The sequence below is a fragment of the Pelecanus crispus genome, unplaced genomic scaffold, assembly GCF_030463565.1.
Source record: "Pelecanus crispus isolate bPelCri1 unplaced genomic scaffold, bPelCri1.pri SCAFFOLD_247, whole genome shotgun sequence".
Lineage (NCBI taxonomy): Eukaryota > Metazoa > Chordata > Aves > Pelecaniformes > Pelecanidae > Pelecanus > Pelecanus crispus.
Window position 1 is genome coordinate 1 of NW_027461327.1, and position 19,033 is coordinate 19,033.

General features: G+C 69.9%; 1 protein-coding gene across 1 annotated transcript in view; it reads left to right on the forward strand.

Annotated features, from left to right (window-relative positions):
- Positions 1 to 4,337: 4,337 nt before the first annotated feature.
- LOC142596950 (filamin-C-like) overlaps positions 4,338 to 19,033 on the forward strand; it is a gene marked incomplete at both ends in the record, with an annotated part of 41,072 nt that continues 26,376 nt past the window's right edge. Inside the window, 5 exons of the mRNA XM_075727392.1 lie at positions 4,338 to 4,456; positions 4,599 to 4,676; positions 6,748 to 6,910; positions 12,282 to 12,482; positions 16,258 to 16,395. Coding sequence (XP_075583507.1) covers positions 4,338 to 4,456; positions 4,599 to 4,676; positions 6,748 to 6,910; positions 12,282 to 12,482; positions 16,258 to 16,395 — 699 coding nt within the window. The remainder of the gene's footprint in view (positions 4,457 to 4,598; positions 4,677 to 6,747; positions 6,911 to 12,281; positions 12,483 to 16,257; positions 16,396 to 19,033) is intronic.

Sequence of the window (19,033 nt, forward strand, 5' to 3'; positions counted from 1 at the left end):
TGGGGGGCCATGGGGGGACGTGGAGGGCCACCATGGCCATGGGGGGATGTGGGGGGCCATGGGGGGACGTGGAGGGCCACCATGGTCATGGGGGGATGTGGGGGGCCATGGGGGGACGTGGAGGGCCACCATGGCCATGGGGGGATGTGGGGGGCCGTGGGGGGCCATGGGGGGCCACCATGGCCATGAGGGGATGTGGGGGGCTGTGGGGGGCTATGGGGGGACATGGGGGGCCACCATGGCCATGGGGTGACGTGGCGGGCCATGAGGGGATGTGGAGGGCCACCATGGCCATGGGGGGATGTGGGGGGCCATGAGGGGATGTGGAGGGCCACCATGGCCATGGGGGGATGTGGGGGGCTGTGGGGGGCCATGGGGGGACATGGGGGGCCACCATGGCCATGGGGTGACGTGGCGGGCCATGAGGGGATGTGGAGGGCCACCATGGCCATGGGGGGATGTGGGGGGCCATGAGGGGATGTGGAGGGCCACCATGGCCATGGGGGGATGTGGGGGGCCATGAGGGGATGTGGAGGGCCACCATGGCCATGGGGGGATGTGGGGGGCCGTGGGGGGCTATGGGGGGCCATGGGGGGCCACCATGGCCATGAGGGGATGTGGGGGCCGTGGGGGGCCATGGGGGGCCATGGGGGGCCACCATGGCCATGGCGGGATGTGGGGGGCCATGAGGGGATGTGGAGGGCCACCATGGCCATGGGGGGATGTGGGGGGCCGTGGGGGGCCATGGGGGGCCACCATGGCCATGGGGGGATGTGGGGGGCCGTGGGGGGATGTGGAGGGCCGCCATGGCCATGGGGGGATGTGGGGGGCCATGGGGGGCCACCATGGCCATGGGGGGATGTGGGGAGCCATGAGGGGACATGGAGGGCCACCATGGCCATGGGGTGATGCGGGAGAGAGTGTGGGGGGCCATGGGGGGCCACCATGGCCATGGGGTGATGTGGGGCAGGGTGTGGGAGACCTTGAGGGGACGTGGAGGGCCATGGGGGGGCCATGGGGGGCCACCATGGCCATGAGGGGCCATGGGGCAGGGTGTGGGGGGCCATGGGGGGCCGTGGAGGGCCATGGGGGGCCACCATGGCCATGGGGTGATGTGGGGCAGGGTGTGGGGGGCCATGAGGGGCCATGGAGGGTCATGGGGGGCCACCATGGCCATGAGGGGCCATGGGGCAGGGTGTGGGGGGGCCATGGGGGGCCATGGGGAGACAACATGGCCATGGGGTGATGTGGGGGGCCATGGGGGGCCACCATGGCCATGGGGTGATGTGGGGCAGAGTGTGGGGGGCCATAAGGGGATGTGGAGGGCCACCATGTCCATGGGGGGATGTGGGGGGCCATGGGGGGCCATGGGGGGCCACCATGGCCATGGGGTGACGTGGGGCAGGGTGTGGGGGGGCCATGAGGGGATGTGGAGGGCCATGGGTGGCCATGGGGGTCCATGGGGGTCCCTGAGGGGCCAAGGGGTGACATGGGGTGACATGGGGGGCCATGGGGGTCCATGGGGGTCCCTGGGGGGCTATGGGGGTCCATGGGGGTCCCTGAGGGGCCAAGGGGTGACACGGGGTTCCATGGGGGTCCATGGAGGGCCATGGGGGTCCCTGGGGGGCTATGGGGGTCCCTGGGGGTCCCTGAGGGGCCAAGGGGTGACATGGGGTGACATGGGGGGCCATGGGGGGCCATGGGGGGGCCATGGGGGGCTATGGGGGTCCCTGAGGGGCCAAGGGGTGACATGGGGGGACACGGGGGTCCATGGGGGGCCATGGGGGTCCCTGGGGGGCTATGGGGGTCCCTGGGGGTCCCTGAGGGGCCAAGGGGTGACATGGGGTGACACGGGGGTCCATGGGGGGCCATGGGGGTCCCTGGGGGGCTATGGGGGTCCCTGAGGGGCCAAGGGGTGACATGGGGTGACATGGGGGGCCATGGGGGGCCATGGGGGGCTATGGGGGTCCCTGAGGGGCCAAGGGGTGACATGGGGGGACACGGGGGTCCATGGGGGGCCATGGGGGGCCATGGGGGGCCACCCTGCCCAGGCGCAGGGGTGACGTGGGGTGGCCCGGTGACCCACGGGTCCCCTGGGTTTGGGGGGCTCCCCTGGGTTTTGGGGGGCTCCCAGGGGGTTTGGGGGTTCCTCCAATCCCCCCCCCCCCCAGGGCCACCCCAGGGTGCCCCCTGTACCCCCCCATCCGGGGGTGCCGGGGGACCCCAGAGCCACCTCCAAGGCCCACCCAAACTGGGGGGGGGGGTCCCGGGGTGTGGGTGCCCACCCTGACCCCCATGGGGGAGCCCCCTGACCCCCGTGGGTGGGGGGGAACCCCCTGACCCCTGTCGGGAGCCCCCTGACCCCCGTGGGGACCCCCCTGACCCCCATATGGTGCTGGGGGGAGCCCCCTGACCCGCGTGGGTGGGGGGGAGCCCCCTGACCCCCATGGGGACCCCCCCGACCCCCGCGGGGACCCCCCTGACCCCCGTGGGTGTGGGGGACCCCCCTGACCCCCTGAGGACCCCCCTGACCCCGTGGCGACCCCCGTGACCCCCGTGGGGACCCCCCCCTGACCCCCGTGGGTGTTGGGGAACCCCCTGACCCCTGTGGGGAGCCCCCTGACCCCCATGGGGACCCCCCCGACCCCCGTGGGGACCCCCCTGACCCCCGTGGGTGTTGGGGAACCCCCTGACCCCTGTGGGGAGCCCCCTAACCCCCGCGGGGACCCCCCTGACCCCCGTGGGTGTGGGGGACCCCCCTGACCCCTGTGGGGACCCCCCTGACCCCGTGGCGACCCCCGTGACCCCCGTGGGGACCCCCCTGACCCCCGTGGGTGTGGGGGACCCCCCTGACCCCCGTTGGGACCCCCCTGACCCCCGTGGGGACCCCCCTGACCCCCGTTGGTGTGGGGACCCCCCTGACCCCGTGGCGACCCCCGTGACCCCCGTGGGGACCCCCCCGACCCCCGTGGGTGTTGGGGACCCCCTGACCCCCGTGGGGACCCCCGTGACCCCCGTGGGGACCCCCCTGATCCCCGTGGGTGTTGGGGACCCCCCTGACCCCTGCGGGGACCCCCCTGACCCCCGTGGGTGTTGGGGAACCCCCTGACCCCCGTGGGGACCCCCGTGACCCCCGTTGGGACCCCCCTGACCCCTGTGGGGACCCCCCTGACCCCTGCGGGGACCCCCCTGACCCCCGTGGGTGTTGGGGACCCCCCTGACCCCTGCGGGGACCCCCCTGACCCCCGTGGGTGTTGGGGACCCCCCGTGACCCCCGTGGGGACCCCCGTGACCCCCGTTGGGACCCCCCTGACCTCTGTGGGGACCCCCCTGACCCCCGTGGCTGTTGGGGACCCCCCTGACCCCCGTGGGGACCCCCCCTGACCCCTGCGGGGACCCCCCTGACCCCCGTGGGTTTTGGGGACCCCCCTGACCCCCGTGGGTTTTGGGGACCCCCCTGACCCCCGTGGGGACCCCCCTGACCCCTGCGGGGACCCCCCTGACCCCTGCGGGGAACCCCCTGACCCCCGTGGGTTTTGGGGACCCCCCTGACCCCCGTGGGGACCCCCCTGACCCCTGCGGGGACCCCCCTGACCCCCGTGGGTGTTGGGGACCCCCCTGACCCCCGTGGGGACCCCCCTGACCCCTGCGGGGACCCCCCTGACCCCCGTGGGTGTTGGGGACCCCCCGTGACCCCCGTGGGGAGCCCCCTGACCCCCGTTGGGACCCCCCTGACCCCCGTGGGGACCCCCCTGACCCCCGTGGGTGTTGGGGACCCCCCTGACCCCCGTGGGGACCCCCGTGACCCCCGTGGGGACCCCCCTGACCCCCGTGGGTGTTGGGGACCCCCCTGACCCCCGTGGGGACCCCCGTGACCCCCGTTGGGACCCCCCTGACCCCTGTGGGGACCCCCCTGACCCCCGTGGGGACCCCCCTGACCCCCGTGGCTGTTGGGGACCCCCCTGACCCCCGTGGGGACCCCCCTGACCCCTGCGGGGAACCCCCTGACCCCCGTGGGTTTTGGGGACCCCCCTGACCCCCGTGGGTGTGGGGGACCCCCCTGACCCCCGTGGGGACCCCCCCTGACCCCTGTGGGTGTGGGGGACCCCCCTGACCCCCGTTGGGACCCCCCTGACCCCCGTGGGGACCCCCCTGACCCCCGTGGGTTTTGGGGACCCCCCTGACCCCCGCGGGTGTGGGGGACCCCCCTGACCCCCGTGGGTTTTGGGGACCCCCCTGACCCCCGTGGGTGTGGGGGACCCCCCTGACCCCCGTGGGGACCCCCCTGACCCCCGTGGGTTTTGGGGACCCCCCTGACCCCCGCGGGGGTCCCGCAGGCATCGAGCCCCACGGGAACGTGGTGCTGAAGCCGGCGCAGTTCACGGTGGAGACCCTCGAAGCGGGGGTGGGCGAGGTCCTGGTCTACGTCGAGGACCCCGAGGGTCACACGGAGGAGGTAGGGGACCCCCACCCCCCCCCCAGCACCCCCTTGGGATGGGTGGGGGGGGTCCCCGTGTGCCCCCCCCCCCCCCCCCAGCCCCAAAACCCTGCGGCTCTGCGTCACCTCGCTGGTTTTTTTTGGGGGGGGGTCTCCCCAGGCCAAGGTGGTCCCCAACAACGACAAGAAGCGGACGTACAGCGTCACCTACGTCCCCAAGGTCGGGGGGCTGCACAAGGTGAGCGGCCCTGGGGGGGCCCTGGGGGGCCCTGGGGGGACGTTGTGACATTGGGGGGTCCCTGGGGGGCCCCTTGAGGGTCCCTGGGGAGCACTGGGGGTCCCTGGGGGGTCCCTGAGGGGCATTGGGGGTCCCTGGGGGGGCCCTGGGGGGCCCTGGGGGGACGTTGTGACATTGGGGGGTCCCTGGGGGGGCATTGGGGGCCCCTGGGGGGACGTTGTGACATCGGGGGTCCCTGGGGGGGCCCTGGGGGGCCCTGGGGGGCACTGGGGGTCCCTGGGGGGTCCCTGAGGGGCATTGGGGGGCCCTGGGGGGCCCTGGGGGGACATTGGGGGGCCCTGGGGGGACGTTGTGACATTGGGGGGTCCCTGGGGGGGCCCTTGAGGGTCCCTGGGGGGCACTGGGGGGCCCTGGGGGGTCCCTGAGGGGCATTGGGGGGCCCTGGGGGGCCCTGGGGGGACGTTGTGACATTGGGGGGTCCCTGGGGTGTCCCTGGGGGGTCCCTTCAGGGTCCCTGGGGGCCCTGGGGGGACGTTGTGACATTGGGGGGTCCCTGGGGGGTCCCTTGGGGGTCCCTGGGGGGGCATTGGGGGGCCCTGGGAGGACGTTGTGACATTGGGGGGTCCCTGGGGGGGCCCTTGGGGGTCCCTTCAGGGTCCCTGGGGGCCCTGGGGGGACGTTGTGACATTGGGGGGTCCCTGGGGGGGCCCTTGAGGCTCCCTGGGGGGACATTGGGGGTCCCTGGGGGGTCCCTGAGGGGCATTGGGGGTCCCTGGGGGATGTTGTGACATCAGGGGTCCCTGGGGGGGCCCTTGAGGGTCCCTGGGGGGCCCTGGGGGGCTCTGGGGGGACGTTGTGACATTGGGGGTCCCCGGGGGGTCCCTTGGGGGTCCCTGGGGGGCCCTGGGGGGACGTTGTGACATTGGGGGGTCCCTGGGGGGGCCCTTGGGGGTCCTTGGGGGGACGTTGTGACATTGGGGGGTCCCTGGGGGGTCCCTGGGGGTCCCTGGGGGGACGTTGTGACATTGGGGGGTCCCTGGGGGGACATTGGGGGTCCCTGGGGGGCACTGGGGGTGCCTGGGGGGTCCCTGAGGGGCATTGGGCGTCCCTGGGGGGTCCCTGGGGGGTCCCTGGGGGGCACTGGGGGGCCCTGGGGGGACGTTGTGACATTGGGGGGTCCCTGGGGGGGCCCTTGGGGGTCCCTGGGGGGCCCTGGGGGGCCCTGGGGGGACGTTGTGACATTGGGGGTCCCTGGGGGGGACATTGGGGGTCCCTGGGGGTCCCATTATGGTCCCTGGGGGGGACATTGTGATAGGGGGTCCCTGGGGGGACATTGGGGGTCCCTGGGGGGGACATTGGGGGACTCTGGGGGGACGTTGCGATATTGGGGGTCCCTGGGGGGCCCTTGGGGGTCCCTGGGGGGACATTGGGGGTCCCTGGGGGTCCCATTATGGTCCCTGGGGGGGACATTGTGATAGGGGGTCCCTGGGGGGACACTGGGGGTCCCTGGGGGTCCCTGGGGGGGACATTGCGATAGGGGGTCCCTGGGGGGACATTGGGGGTCCCTGGGGGTCCCATTAGGGTCCCTGGGGGGGACATTGCGATAGGGGGTCCCTGGGGGGCCATTGGGGGTCCCTGGGGGGGACATTGGGGGACTCTGGGGGGACGTTGCGATATTGGGGGTCCTGGGGGGCCCTTGGGGGTCCCTGGGGGGACATTGGGGGTCCCTGGGGGTCCCATTATGGTCCCTGGGGGGGACATTGCGATAGGGGGTCCCTGGGGGGACATTGGGGGTCCCTGGGGGTCCCATTAGGGTCCCTGGCGTGCTGTTGGGGGTCCCCGGGGGGGGGTCAGTGCCAGGGGACCCCCTCAGGACATTGCCCTGGGGGTCCCCAGGGTGGCGGCGGTGGGGGGGGGGGGGTGTCCCACTTCGTGTCCCCGACGCGGGCGTCACCGAGGTGCCGGTGGCCAGCCGGGGCGGTGGTGGGGGACGCACGGACGGACGGACGGACGGACGCCCCCCGGCCACTGTTGACCCCCCTCCCCGTCCCCCGTGTCCCCCCCCCCCCAGGTGACGGTGCTGTTCGCGGGGCAGAACATCGACAAGAGCCCCTTCGGCGTCAACGTGGCCATGGCCCTGGGCGACGCCGGCAAGGTGACGGCGCGCGGGCCCGGCCTGGAGCCCGTGGGCAACGTGGCCAACAAGCCCACCTACTTCGACATCTACACGGCAGGTGGGCTGCGGCGGGTGGCACGGGGGGCAGGTCTTCGTGGTGGCACGGCCGCGGCGTGGCCGGGTGGCTCTGGGGCCGTGTTCTCATGGTGGGGGTGGCCACGGCGTGGCCATGGAGGTTCTGGGGCCATCTTCTCATGGTGGGGTGGCCATGGAGGTTCTGGGGCCATCTTCTCATGGTGGCGCGGCCATGGAGGTTCTGGGGCTATCTTCTCATGGTGGGGTGGCCACGGCGTGGCCATGGTGGTTCTGGGGCCATCTTCTCATGGTGGCGTGGCCATGGAGGTTCTGGGGCCATCTTCTCATGGTGGGGTGGCCACGGCGTGGCCATGGTGGTTCTGGGGCCATCTTCTCATGGTGGCGTGGCCACGGCATGGCCAGGTGGCTCTGGGGCCATCTTCTCATGGTGGGGTGGCCGCGGCGTGGCCATGGTGGTTCTGGGGCCATCTTCTCATGGTGGCGTGGCCATGGTGGTTCTGGGGCCATCTTCTCATGGTGGCGTGGCCACGGCATGGGCAGGTGGTTCTGGGGCCATCTTCTCATGGTGGGGTGGCCGCGGCGTGGCCATGGTGGTTCTGGGGCCATCTTCTCATGGTGGCGTGGCCATGGTGGTTCTGGGGCCATCTTCTCATGGTGGCGTGGCCATGGTGGTTCTGGGGCCATCTTCTCATGGTGGGGTGGCCACGGCGTGGCCATGGTGGTTCTGGGGCCATCTTCTCATGGTGGGGTGGCCATGGCATGGCCAGGTGGTTCTGGGGCCATCTTCTCATGGTGGGGTGGCCACGGCGTGGCCATGGTGGTTCTGGGGCCATCTTCTCATGGTGGCGTGGCCACGGCATGGCCAGGTGGCTCTGGGGCCATCTCATGGTGGGGTGGCCACGGCGTGGCCATGGTGGTTCTGGGGCCATCTTCTCATGGTGGGGTGGCCACGGCGTGGCCATGGAGGTTCTGGGGCCATCTTCTCATGGTGGGGTGGCCACGGCGTGGCCATGGTGGTTCTGGGGCCATCTTCTCATGGTGGGGTGGCCACAGCGTGGCCATGGTGGTTCTGGGGCCATCTTCTCATGGTGGGGTGGCCACGGCGTGGCCATGGTGGTTCTGGGGCCATCTTCTCATGGTGGCGTGGCCATGGTGGTTCTGGGGCCATCTTCTCATGGTGGCGTGGCCATGGAGGTTCTGGGGCCATCTTCTCATGGTGGGGTGGCCACGGCGTGGCCATGGTGGTTCTGGGGCCATCTTCTCATGGTGGGGTGGCCACGGCGTGGCCATGGAGGTTCTGGGGCCATCTTCTCATGGTGGGGTGGCCACGGCGTGGCCATGGTGGTTCTGGGGCCATCTTCTCATGGTGGGGTGGCCATGGAGGTTCTGGGGCCATCTTCTCATGGTGGGGTGGCCACGGCATGGCCAGGTGGTTCTGGGGCCATCTTCTCATGGTGGGGTGGCCACGGCGTGGCCATGGTGGTTCTGGGGCCATGTTCTCATGGTGGCACAGCCATGGTGGTTCTGGGGCCATCTTCTCATGGTGGGGTGGCCACGGCGTGGCCATGGTGGTTCTGGGGCCATCTTCTCATGGTGGGGTGGCCACGGCGTGGCCATGGTGGTTCTGGGGCCATCTTCTCATGGTGGCGTGGCCATGGTGGTTCTGGGGTCATGTTCTCATGGTGGCGTGGCCACGGCGTGGCCATGGTGGTTCTGGGGCCACCTTCTCATGGTGGCGTGGCCACGGCGTGGCCAGGTGGTTCTGGGGCCATCTTCTCATGGTGGCGTGGCCACGGCATGGCCAGGTGGTTCTGGGGCCATCTTCTCATGGTGGGGTGGCCACGGCGTGGCCATGGTGGTTCTGGGGCCATCTTCTCATGGTGGCGCGGCCACGGCGTGGCCATGGTGGTTCTGGGGCCATCTTCTCATGGTGGGGTGGCCACGGCGTGGCCATGGTGGTTCTGGGGCCATCTTCTCATGGTGGCGTGGCCACGGCGTGGCCAGGTGGTTCTGGGGCCATCTTCTCATGGTGGCGTGGCCACGGCATGGTCAGGTGGCTCTGGGGCCATCTTCTCATGGTGGGGTGGCCACGGCGTGGCCATGGTGGTTCTGGGGCCATCTTCTCATGGTGGGGTGGCCACGGCGTGGCCATGGAGGTTCTGGGGCCATCTTCTCATGGTGGGGTGGCCACGGCGTGGCCATGGTGGTTCTGGGGCCATCTTCTCATGGTGGCATGGCCACAGCGTGGCCATGGTGGTTCTGGGGCCATCTTCTCATGGTGGGGTGGCCACGGCGTGGCCATGGTGGTTCTGGGGCCATCTTCTCATGGTGGGGTGGCCACGGCGTGGCCATGGTGGTTCTGGGGCCATCTTCTCATGGTGGGGTGGCCACGGCGTGGCCATGGTGGTTCTGGGGCCATCTTCTCATGGTGGGGTGACCACGGCGTGGCCATGGTGGTTCTGGGGCCATCTTCTCATGGTGGCGTGGCCACGGCGTGGCCATGGTGGTTCTGGGGCCATCTTCTCATGGTGGGGTGGCCACGGCATGGCCAGGTGGTTCTGGGGCCATCTTCTCATGGTGGGGTGACCACGGCGTGGCCATGGTGGTTCTGGGGCCATCTTCTCATGGTGGCGTGGCCACGGCGTGGCCATGGTGGTTCTGGGGCCATCTTCTCATGGTGGCGTGGCCACGGCGTGGCCAGGTGGTTCTGGGGCCATCTTCTCATGGTGGGGTGGCCACGGCATGGCCAGGTGGTTCTGGGGCCATCTTCTCATGGTGGGGTGGCCACGGCGTGGCCATGGTGGTTCTGGGGCCATCTTCTCATGGTGGGGTGGCCACGGCGTGGCCAGGTGGCTCTGGGGCCATCTTCTCATGGTGGGGTGGCCACGGCGTGGCCATGGTGGTTCTGGGGCCATCTTCTCATGGTGGGGTGGCCACGGCGTGGCCAGGTGGCTCTGGGGCCATCTTCTCATGGTGGGGTGGCCACGGCGTGGCCATGGTGGTTCTGGGGCCATCTTCTCATGGTGGGGTGGCCACGGCGTGGCCATGGTGGTTCTGGGGCCATCTTCTCATGGTGGGGTGGCCACGGCGTGGCCATGGTGGTTCTGGGGCCATCTTCTCATGGTGGGGTGGCCACGGCGTGGCCATGGTGGTTCTGGGGCCATCTTCTCATGGTGGCGTGGCCACGGCGTGGCCATGGTGGTTCTGGGGCCATCTTCTCATGGTGGCGTGGCCACGGCGTGGCCAGGTGGTTCTGGGGCCATCTTCTCATGGTGGCGTGGCCACGGCATGGCCAGGTGGCTCTGGGGCCATCTTCTCATGGTGGGGTGGCCACGGCGTGGCCATGGTGGTTCTGGGGCCATCTTCTCATGGTGGGGTGGCCACGGCGTGGCCATGGTGGTTCTGGGGCCATCTTCTCATAGTGGGGTGGCCACGGCGTGGCCATGGTGGTTCTGGGGCCATCTTCTCATGGTGGCGTGGCCATGGTGGTTCTGGGGCCATCTTCTCATGGTGGGGTGGCCACGGCGTGGCCATGGTGGTTCTGGGGCCATCTTCTCATGGTGGGGTGGCCACGGCGTGGCCATGGTGGTTCTGGGGCCATCTTCTCATGGTGGGGTGGCCACGGCGTGGCCATGGTGGTTCTGGGGCCATTTTCTCATGGTGGGGTGGCCATGGAGGTTCTGGGGCCATCTTTTCATGGTGGCACAGCCATGGTGGTTCTGGGTGGCCCTCGGGCCATGTCCTCATGGTGGCGTGGCCATGGTGGTTCTGGGGCCATCTTCTCATGGTGGTGTGGCAACGGCATGGCCAGGTGGCTCTGGAACCATGTCCTCATGGTGGCGTGGCCATGGTGGTTCTGGGGCCATGTTCTCATGGTGGCACGACCATGGTGGTTCTGGGTGGCCCTGAGGCCATGTCCACATGGTGGCGTGGCCATGGCATGGCCAGGTGGCCCTGAGGCCATGTCCTCATGGTGGTGTGGCCATGGTGGTTCTGGGTGGCCCTGAGGCCATGTCCTCATGGTGCCATGGCCATGGGATAGCCTGGTGGCTCTGGGGCCACGTTCTCATGGTGGCATGGCCATGGTGGTGCTGGGGCCATGTCCTCATGGTGGTGTGGCCATGGCATGGCCGGGTGGCCCTGCGGCCATGTCCTCATGGTGGCATGGCCATGGTGGTTCTGGGTGGCCCTGAGGCCATGTCCTCATGGTGGCATGGCCATGGCATGCCTGGGTGCCACTGAGACTGTGTCCTCATGGTGCCATGGCCACTGATTGGCCTGGTGGCTCTGGTGCCATGTCCTCATGGTGGAGTGGCCATGGAATGGTCTGTTGACTCTGGGGACATGTCCTCACAATGGTGTGGCCATGGCATGGCCTGGTGGCACTGAGACTATGTCCTCAAGGTGCTGTGGCCATGGAGTGGTCTGGTGGCTCGGGGGCCATGTTCTCATGGTGGTGTGGCCACGACATGGCCTGGTGGCTCTGGGGTCATGTTCTCATGGTGGCATGGCCACGACATGGCTTGGTGGCTCTGGGGTCATGTTCTCATGGTGGCATGGCCACGACATGGCTTGGTGGCTCTGGGGTCATGTTCTCATGGTGGCATGGCCACGACATGGCTTGGTGGCTCTGGGGTCATGTTCTCATGGTGGCATGGCCACGACATGGCTTGGTGGCTCTGGGGTCATGTTCTCATGGTGGCATGGCCACGACATGGCTTGGTGGCTCTGGGGTCATGTTCTCATGGTGGCATGGCCACGACATGGCTTGGTGGCTCGGGGGCCATGTTCTCATGGTGGCATGGCCACGACATGGCTTGGTGGCTCTGGGGTCATGTTCTCATGGTGGCATGTTCATGGCATGCCTGGGTGGCACTGAAACCGTGTCCTTCTTGTGGTGTGGCCATGGGATAGCCTGGTGGCTCGGGGGCCACGTTCTCATGGTGGCATGGCCACGGCATGGCCGGGTGGCTCTGGGTGCCATGTTCTCATGGTGGCGTGGCCGTGGGATGGCCAGGTGGCTCTGGGTGCCATGTTTTCATGGTGGCACGGCCATGGTGGTTCTGGGTAGCCCTGAGGCCATGTCCTCATGGTGCCATGGCCACTGCATGGCTGGGTGGCTCTGGGGCCATGTTCTCATGGTGGCATGGCCATGGTGGTGCTGGGTGGCCCTGAGGCCTTGTCATCATGGTGGTCTGGCCGTGGCATGTCCAGGTGGCCCTGGGGCCATGTCCTCATGGTGGCATGGCCACGGCATGGCCCCATGGCTCTGGAGCCATGTCCTCATGGTGGCATGGCCGTGGCGTGGCCTGGTGGCACCGAGACTACGTCCTCATGGTGGCGCGGCCATGGCGTGGCCCGGTGGCACTGAACCCGTGTCCTGGCACCGGCAGGGGCTGGCCCGGGCGACGTGGGGGTGGTGATCGTGGACCCTCAGGGCCGACGGGACACGGTGGAGGTGATGCTGGAGGACAAAGGGGACAACATCTACCGCTGCACCTACCGGCCCGTCCTGGAGGGGCCCCACACCGTCTGCGTCACCTACGCCGGCACCCAGATCCCCAAGAGCCCCTTCACCGTCAACATCGCTGAAGGTGAGACCCGGCCCGGGGCGTCCCCACGGCACCCGTCGGTGACTGTGGTGGCCCCACGGCACCCAACCGGTTCCCCACCCTGGCCCCATGGCACCCGTCAGTGACCGTGGTGGCCCCATGGCACCCAACCGGTTCCCCACCCTGGCCCCATGGCACCCGTCGGTGACCGTGGTGGCCCCATGGCACCCAACTGGTTCCCCACCCTGGCCCCATGGCACCCGTCGGTGACCGTGGTGGCCCCACGGCACCCAACCGGTTCCCCACCCTGGCCCCATGGCACCCAACCTGTTCCCCACCCTGGCCCCATGGCACCCGTCAGTGACCATGGTGGCCCCATGGCACCCAACCGGTTCCCCAGCTGGCCCCATGGCACCCGTCGGTGACCATGGTGGCCCCAGGGCACCCAACCGGTTCCCCACCCTGGCCCCATGGCACCCATTGGTGACTGTGGTGGCCCCATGGCACCCAACCGGTTCCCCACCCTGGCCCCATGGCACCCATCGGTGACCGTGGTGGCCCCACGGCACCCAACCGGTTCCCCACCCTGGCCCCATGGCACCCAACCGGTTCCCCACCCTAGCCCCATGGCACCCGTCGGTGACCGTGGTGGCCCCACGGCACCCAACCGGTTCCCCACCCTGGCCCCATGGCACCCATCGGTGACCATGGTGGCCCCATGGCACCCAACCAGTTCCCCAGCTAGCCCCATGGCACCCATCGGTGACCATGGTGGCCCCATGGCACCCAACCGGTTCCCCACCCTAGCCCCATGGCACCCATCGGTGACCGTGGTGGCCCCATGGCACCCAACCGGTTCCCCACCCTGGCCCCATGGCACCCAACCGGTTCCCCACCCTGGCCCCATGGCACCCGTCGGTGACCGTGGTGGCCCCATGGCACCCAACTGGTTCCCCACCCTGGCCCCATGGCACCCAACCGGTTCCCCAGCTGGCCCCATGGCACCCATCGGTGACCATGGTGGCCCCATGGCACCCAACCGGTTCCCCAGCTGGCCCCATGGCACCCATCGGTGACCGTGGTGGCCCCATGGCACCCAACCAGTTCCCCAGCTAGCCCCATGGCACCCGTCGGTGACCGTGGTGGCCCCATGGCACCCAACCGGTTCCCCACCCTGGCCCCATGGCCCCCGTCGGTGACCGTGGTGGCCCCATGGCACCCAACCGGTTCCCCACCCTGGCCCCACAGCACCCAACCGGTTCCCCAGCTAGCCCCATGGCACCCATCGGTGACCGTGGTGGCCCCAGGGCACCCAACCGGTTCCCCAGCTAGCCCCATGGCACCCATCGGTGACCGTGGTGGCCCCAGGACACCCAACCGGTTCTCCAGCTGGCCCCACGGCACCCAACCAGTTCCCCAGCTGGCCCCATGGCACCCATTGGTGACCGTGGTGGCCCCAGGGCACCCAACCGGTTCCCCAGCTGGCCCCATGGCACCCATTGGTGACCGTGGTGGCCCCAGGGCACCCAACCGGTTCCCCAGCTTGCCCCATGGCACCCATCGGTGACCGTGGTGGCCCCAGGGCACCCCCATGGCACCCCTTGTCCCCAGGTTTTCCCCGTGACACCCATCAGCCCCAGGGTGTCCCCATGTCACCCTAATGTCCCTGGGGACCCCATGGCGCCCTTACACCCCCCCAGGGTGTCCCCATGGCACCCACCAGTCCCAGGGTGTCCCCATGCGTCCCTTACATCCCTGGGGACCCCATGGCACCCCTCTGTCCTTGGGGTGTCCCCAGGGGGTCCCCAGGGGGTCCCCATGTCCCCCTTATGTCCCTGGGGACCTGATGTCACCCCTCTGACCCCAGGCTGTCCCCGTGTCACCCACCAGTCCCAGGGTGTCCCCATGGGTCCCTTACACCCCCAGGGTGTCCCCATGTCCCCCTTACGCCCCTGGGGACCCCCTGTCACCCCTCTGTCCCCAGGGTGTCCCCATGGCACCCTAATATCCCTGGGGACCCCCTGTCACCCCTCTGTCCCCAGGGTGTCCCCATGTCCCCCTTACGCCCCTGGGGACCCCCTGTCACCCCTCTGTCCCCAGGGTGTCCCCATGGCACCCTAATATCCCTGGGGACCCCCTGTCACCCCTCTGTCCCCAGGGTGTCCCCATGTCCCCCTTACGCCCCTGGGGACCCCCTGTCACCCCTCTGTCCCCAGGGTGTCCCCATGTCCCCCTTACGCCCCTGGGGACCCCCTGTCACCCCTCTGTCCCCAGGGTGTCCCCATGGCACCCTAATATCCCTGGGGACCCCATGGCACCCCTCTGTCCCCAGGGTGTCCCCATGTCCCCCTTACGCCCCTGGGGACCCCCTGTCACCCCTCTGTCCCCAGGGTGTCCCCATGGCACCCTAATATCCCTGGGGACCCCCTGTCACCCCTCTGTCCCCATGGGTGTCCCCATGTCCCCCTTACGCCCCTGGGGACCCCCTGTCACCCCTCTGTCCCCAGGGTGTCCCCATGTCCCCCTTACGCCCCTGGGGACCCCCTGTCACCCCTCTGTCCCCAGGGTGTCCCCATGGCACCCTAATATCCCTGGGGACCCCCTGTCACCCCTCTGTCCCCAGGCTGTCCCCATGTCCCCCTTACGCCCCTGGGGACCCCCTGTCACCCCTCTGTCCCCCGGGTGTCCCCATGTCCCCCTTACGCCCCTGGGGACCCCCTGTCACCCCTCTGTCCCCAGGGTGTCCCCATGTCCCCCTTACGCCCCTGGGGACCCCCTGTCACCCCTCTGTCCCCAGGGTGTCCCCATGTCCCCCTTACGCCCCTGGGGACCCCCTGTCACCCCTCTGTCCCCAGGGTGTCCCCATGGCACCCTAATATCCCTGGGGACCCCCTGTCACCCCTCTGTCCCCATGGGTGTCCCCATGTCCCCCTTACGCCCCTGGGGACCCCCTGTCACCCCTCTGTCCCCAGGGTGTCCCCATGTCCCCCTTACGCCCCTGGGGACCCCCTGTCACCCCTCTGTCCCCAGGGTGTCCCCATGGCACCCTAATATCCCTGGGGACCCCCTGTCACCCCTCTGTCCCCCGGGTGTCCCCATGTCCCCCTTACGCCCCTGGGGACCCCCTGTCACCCCTCTGTCCCCAGGGTGTCCCCATGGCACCCTAATATCCCTGGGGACCCCCTGTCACCCCTCTGTCCCCAGGGTGTCCCCATGGCACCCTAATATCCCTGGGGACCCCCTGTCACCCCTCTGTCCCCAGGGTGTCCCCATGTCCCCCTTACGCCCCTGGGGACCCCCTGTCACCCCTCTGTCCCCATGGGTGTCCCCATGTCCCCCTTACGCCCCTGGGGACCCCCTGTCACCCCTCTGTCCCCAGGGTGTCCCCATGGCACCCTAATATCCCTGGGGACCCCCTGTCACCCCTCTGTCCCCAGGGTGTCCCCATGGCACCCTAATATCCCTGGGGACCCCCTGTCACCCCCTCTGTCCCCAGGGTGTCCCCATGTCCCCCTTACGCCCCTGGGGACCCCCTGTCACCCCTCTGTCCCCAGGGTGTCCCCATGTCCCCCTTACGCCCCTGGGGACCCCCTGTCACCCCTCTGTCCCCAGGGTGTCCCCATGTCCCCCTTACGCCCCTGGGGACCCCCTGTCACCCCTCTGTCCCCCAACCATCCCCACATACCCCCCCCCCCTCGCCCCACGTCCCCAGCGCTGCCCCCCCACTCCCTTCCCTGGGGCCCCCCCCCCAACCCGGGGCACCCCCCCCAGCACCCATGGGTGCTGCCGGGTGCTGAGGGCGCGTCCGTGCCGGCAGCGTGCAACCCCTCGGCGTGCCGGGCCACGGGCCGGGGGCTGCAGCCCAAGGGCGTGCGGGTGCAGGAGGTGGCCGACTTCAAGGTGCACACCAAGGGCGCCGGCACCGGCGAGCTGCGGGTGCTCGTCAAGGGGCCCAGTGAGTGTGCAAGGGTGGGGGTGTGCGAGGGGCGGGGGTGTGCAAGGGGTGGGGGTGCGAGGGGCGGGGGGTGTGCAAGGGGTGGGGGTGCGAGGGGCGGGGGTGGGGGGTGCGAGGGGCGGGGGTGCGAAGGGCAGGGGGGCAAGAGCGGGGGTGTGCAAGGGTGTGGGTGCAAAGGGGGGGGTGTGCAAGGACGTGGGTGCAAGGGCGGGGGTGTGCAAGGGGTGGGGGTGCGAGGGGTGGGGGTGTGCAAGGACATGGGTGCAAGGGTGTGTGTGTGCAAGGGGTGGGGGTGTGAGGGGCGGGGGTGTGCAAGGGGTGGGGGTGCGAGGGGCGTGGGTGTGCAAGGGGTGGGGGTGCGAGGGGCGGGGGTGCGAAGGGCAGGGGGGCAAGAGCGGGGGTGTGCAAGGGTGTGGGTGCAAAGGGGGGGGTGTGCAAGGACGTGGGTGCAAGGGGGGGGTGTGTGCAAGGGGTGGGGTGTGCGAGGGCGGGGGTATGCAAGGGGTGGGGGGTGCAAGGGTGTGGGTGCAAAGTGGGGGGTGTGCAAGGGTGGGGGTGCAAGGGGGTGTGTGTGCAAGGGTGGGGGTGTGCAAGGGCGGGGGTGCAAAGGGCAGGGGGGCAAGAGTGGGGGTGTGCAAGGGTGTGGGTGCAAAGGGGGGTGTGCAGGGCCATGGGTGCAAGGGTGGGGGTGTGCAAGGGGGGTGTGTGCAAGGGGGGGGTGTGCAAGAGCGGGTGCAAGGGTGGGGGTGTGCAAGGGTGTGGGTGCAAAGTGGGGGGTGTGCAAGGACGTGGGTGCAAGGGGGTGTGTGTGCAAGGGTGGGGGTGTGCAAGGGCGGGGGTGCAAAGTGGGGGGTGTGCAAGGACGTGGGTGCAAGGGGGTGTGTGTGCAAGGGTGGGGGTGTGCAAGGGCGGGGGTGCGAAGGGCAGGGGGGCAAGAGCGGGGGTGTGCAAGGGTGTGGGTGCAAAGGGGGGGGTGCAGGGCCATGGGTGCAAGGGTGGGGGTGTGCAAGGGGGGTGTGTGCAAGGGTGTGGGTGCAAAGTGGGGGGTGTGCAAGGACGTGGGCACAAGGGTGGGGGTGTGCAAGGGTGGGGGTGCAAGGGCAGGGGTGTGCGAGGGTGGGGGTGCAAAGGGGGGGGGTGTGCACGGGCAGGGGTGCAAGGGGGTGTGTGTGCAAGGGCAGGGGGTGTGCAAGGACGTGGGTGCAAGGGTGGGGGTGTGCAAGGGTGGGGGTGCAAGGGTGGGGGGTGTGCGAGGGTGGGGGTGCAAAGGGGGTGGGTGCAAGGGTGGGGGTGCAAGGGGGTGTGGGTGCAAAGGGGCTGTGTGCACGGATGTGGGTGCAAGGTTTGGGGGTCCCATGGGTGGGTGCAAGGTTTGGGGGTCCCATGGGGGGGGGTCTGCAAGGTTTGGGGGTCCCATGGGTGGGGGTGCAAGGTTTGGGGGTCCCATGGGGGGGGGTCTGCAAGGTTTGGGGGGGGTCCCATGGGTGCGTGCAGGGTTTGGGGGTCCCATGGGGGGGGGTGCAAGGTTTAGGGGTCCCATGGGTGGGGGTGCAGGGTTTGGGGGGTCCCATGGGTGGGGGTGCAGGGTTTAGGGGTCCCATGGGTGGGGGTGCAGGGTTTGGGGGTCCCATGGGTGGGGGTGCAGGGTTTGGGGGGGTCCCATGGGGGGGGGTCTGCAAGGTTTGGGGGGTCCCATGGGTGCATGCAGGGTTTGGGGGTCCCATGGGTGGGGGTGCAAGGTTTGGGGGTCCCATGGGTGGGGGTCTGCAAGGTTTGGGGGTCCCATGGGTGCATGCAGGGTTTGGGGGGTCCCATGGGTGGGGGTGCAAGGTTTGGGGGTCCCATGGGGGGGGGGTCTGCAAGGCTTGGGGGGGGTGCCATGGGTGGGTGCAGGGTTTGGGGGTCCCATGGGTGGGGGTGCAAGGTTTGGGGGGTCCCATGGGTGCGTGCAGGGTTTGGGGGTCCCATGGGTGGGGGTGCAAGGTTTGGGGGGTCCCATGGGGGGGGGTCTGCAAGGTTTGGGGGGGGTCCCATGGGTGGGGGTGCAGGGTTTGGGGGGTCCCATGGGTGGGGGTGCAAGATTTGGGGGTCCCATGGGTGGGGGTCTGCAAGGTTTGGGGGGGGGTCCCATGGGTGCGTGCAGGGTTTGGGGGTCCCATGGGTGGGAGTGCAGGGTTTGGGGGTCCCATGGGTGGGAGTGCAGGGTTTGGGGGTCCCATGGGGGGGGGTCTGCAAGGTTTGGGGGGGGGTCCCATGGGTGCGTGCAGGGTTTGGGGGTCCCATGGGTGGGTGCAGGGTTTGGGGGTCCCATGGGGGGGGGGTCTGCAAGGTTTGGGGGGGGGGTCCCATGGGTGCGTGCAGGGTTTGGGGGTCCCATGGGTGGGGGTGCAAGGTTTGGGGGTCCCATGGGTGGGGGTGCAAGGTTTGGGGGTCCCATGGGGGGGGGTCTGCAAGTGTTGGGGGGGGGGTCCCATGGGTGTGTGCAGGGTTTGGGGGTCCCATGGGGGGGGGGTGCAGGGTTTGGGGGTCCCATGGGGGGGGTCTGCAAGGTTTGGGGGGGGTGCCATGGGTGCGTGCAGGGTTTGGGGGTCCCATGGGTGGGGGTGCAAGGTTTGGGGGTCCCATGGGGGGGGTCTGC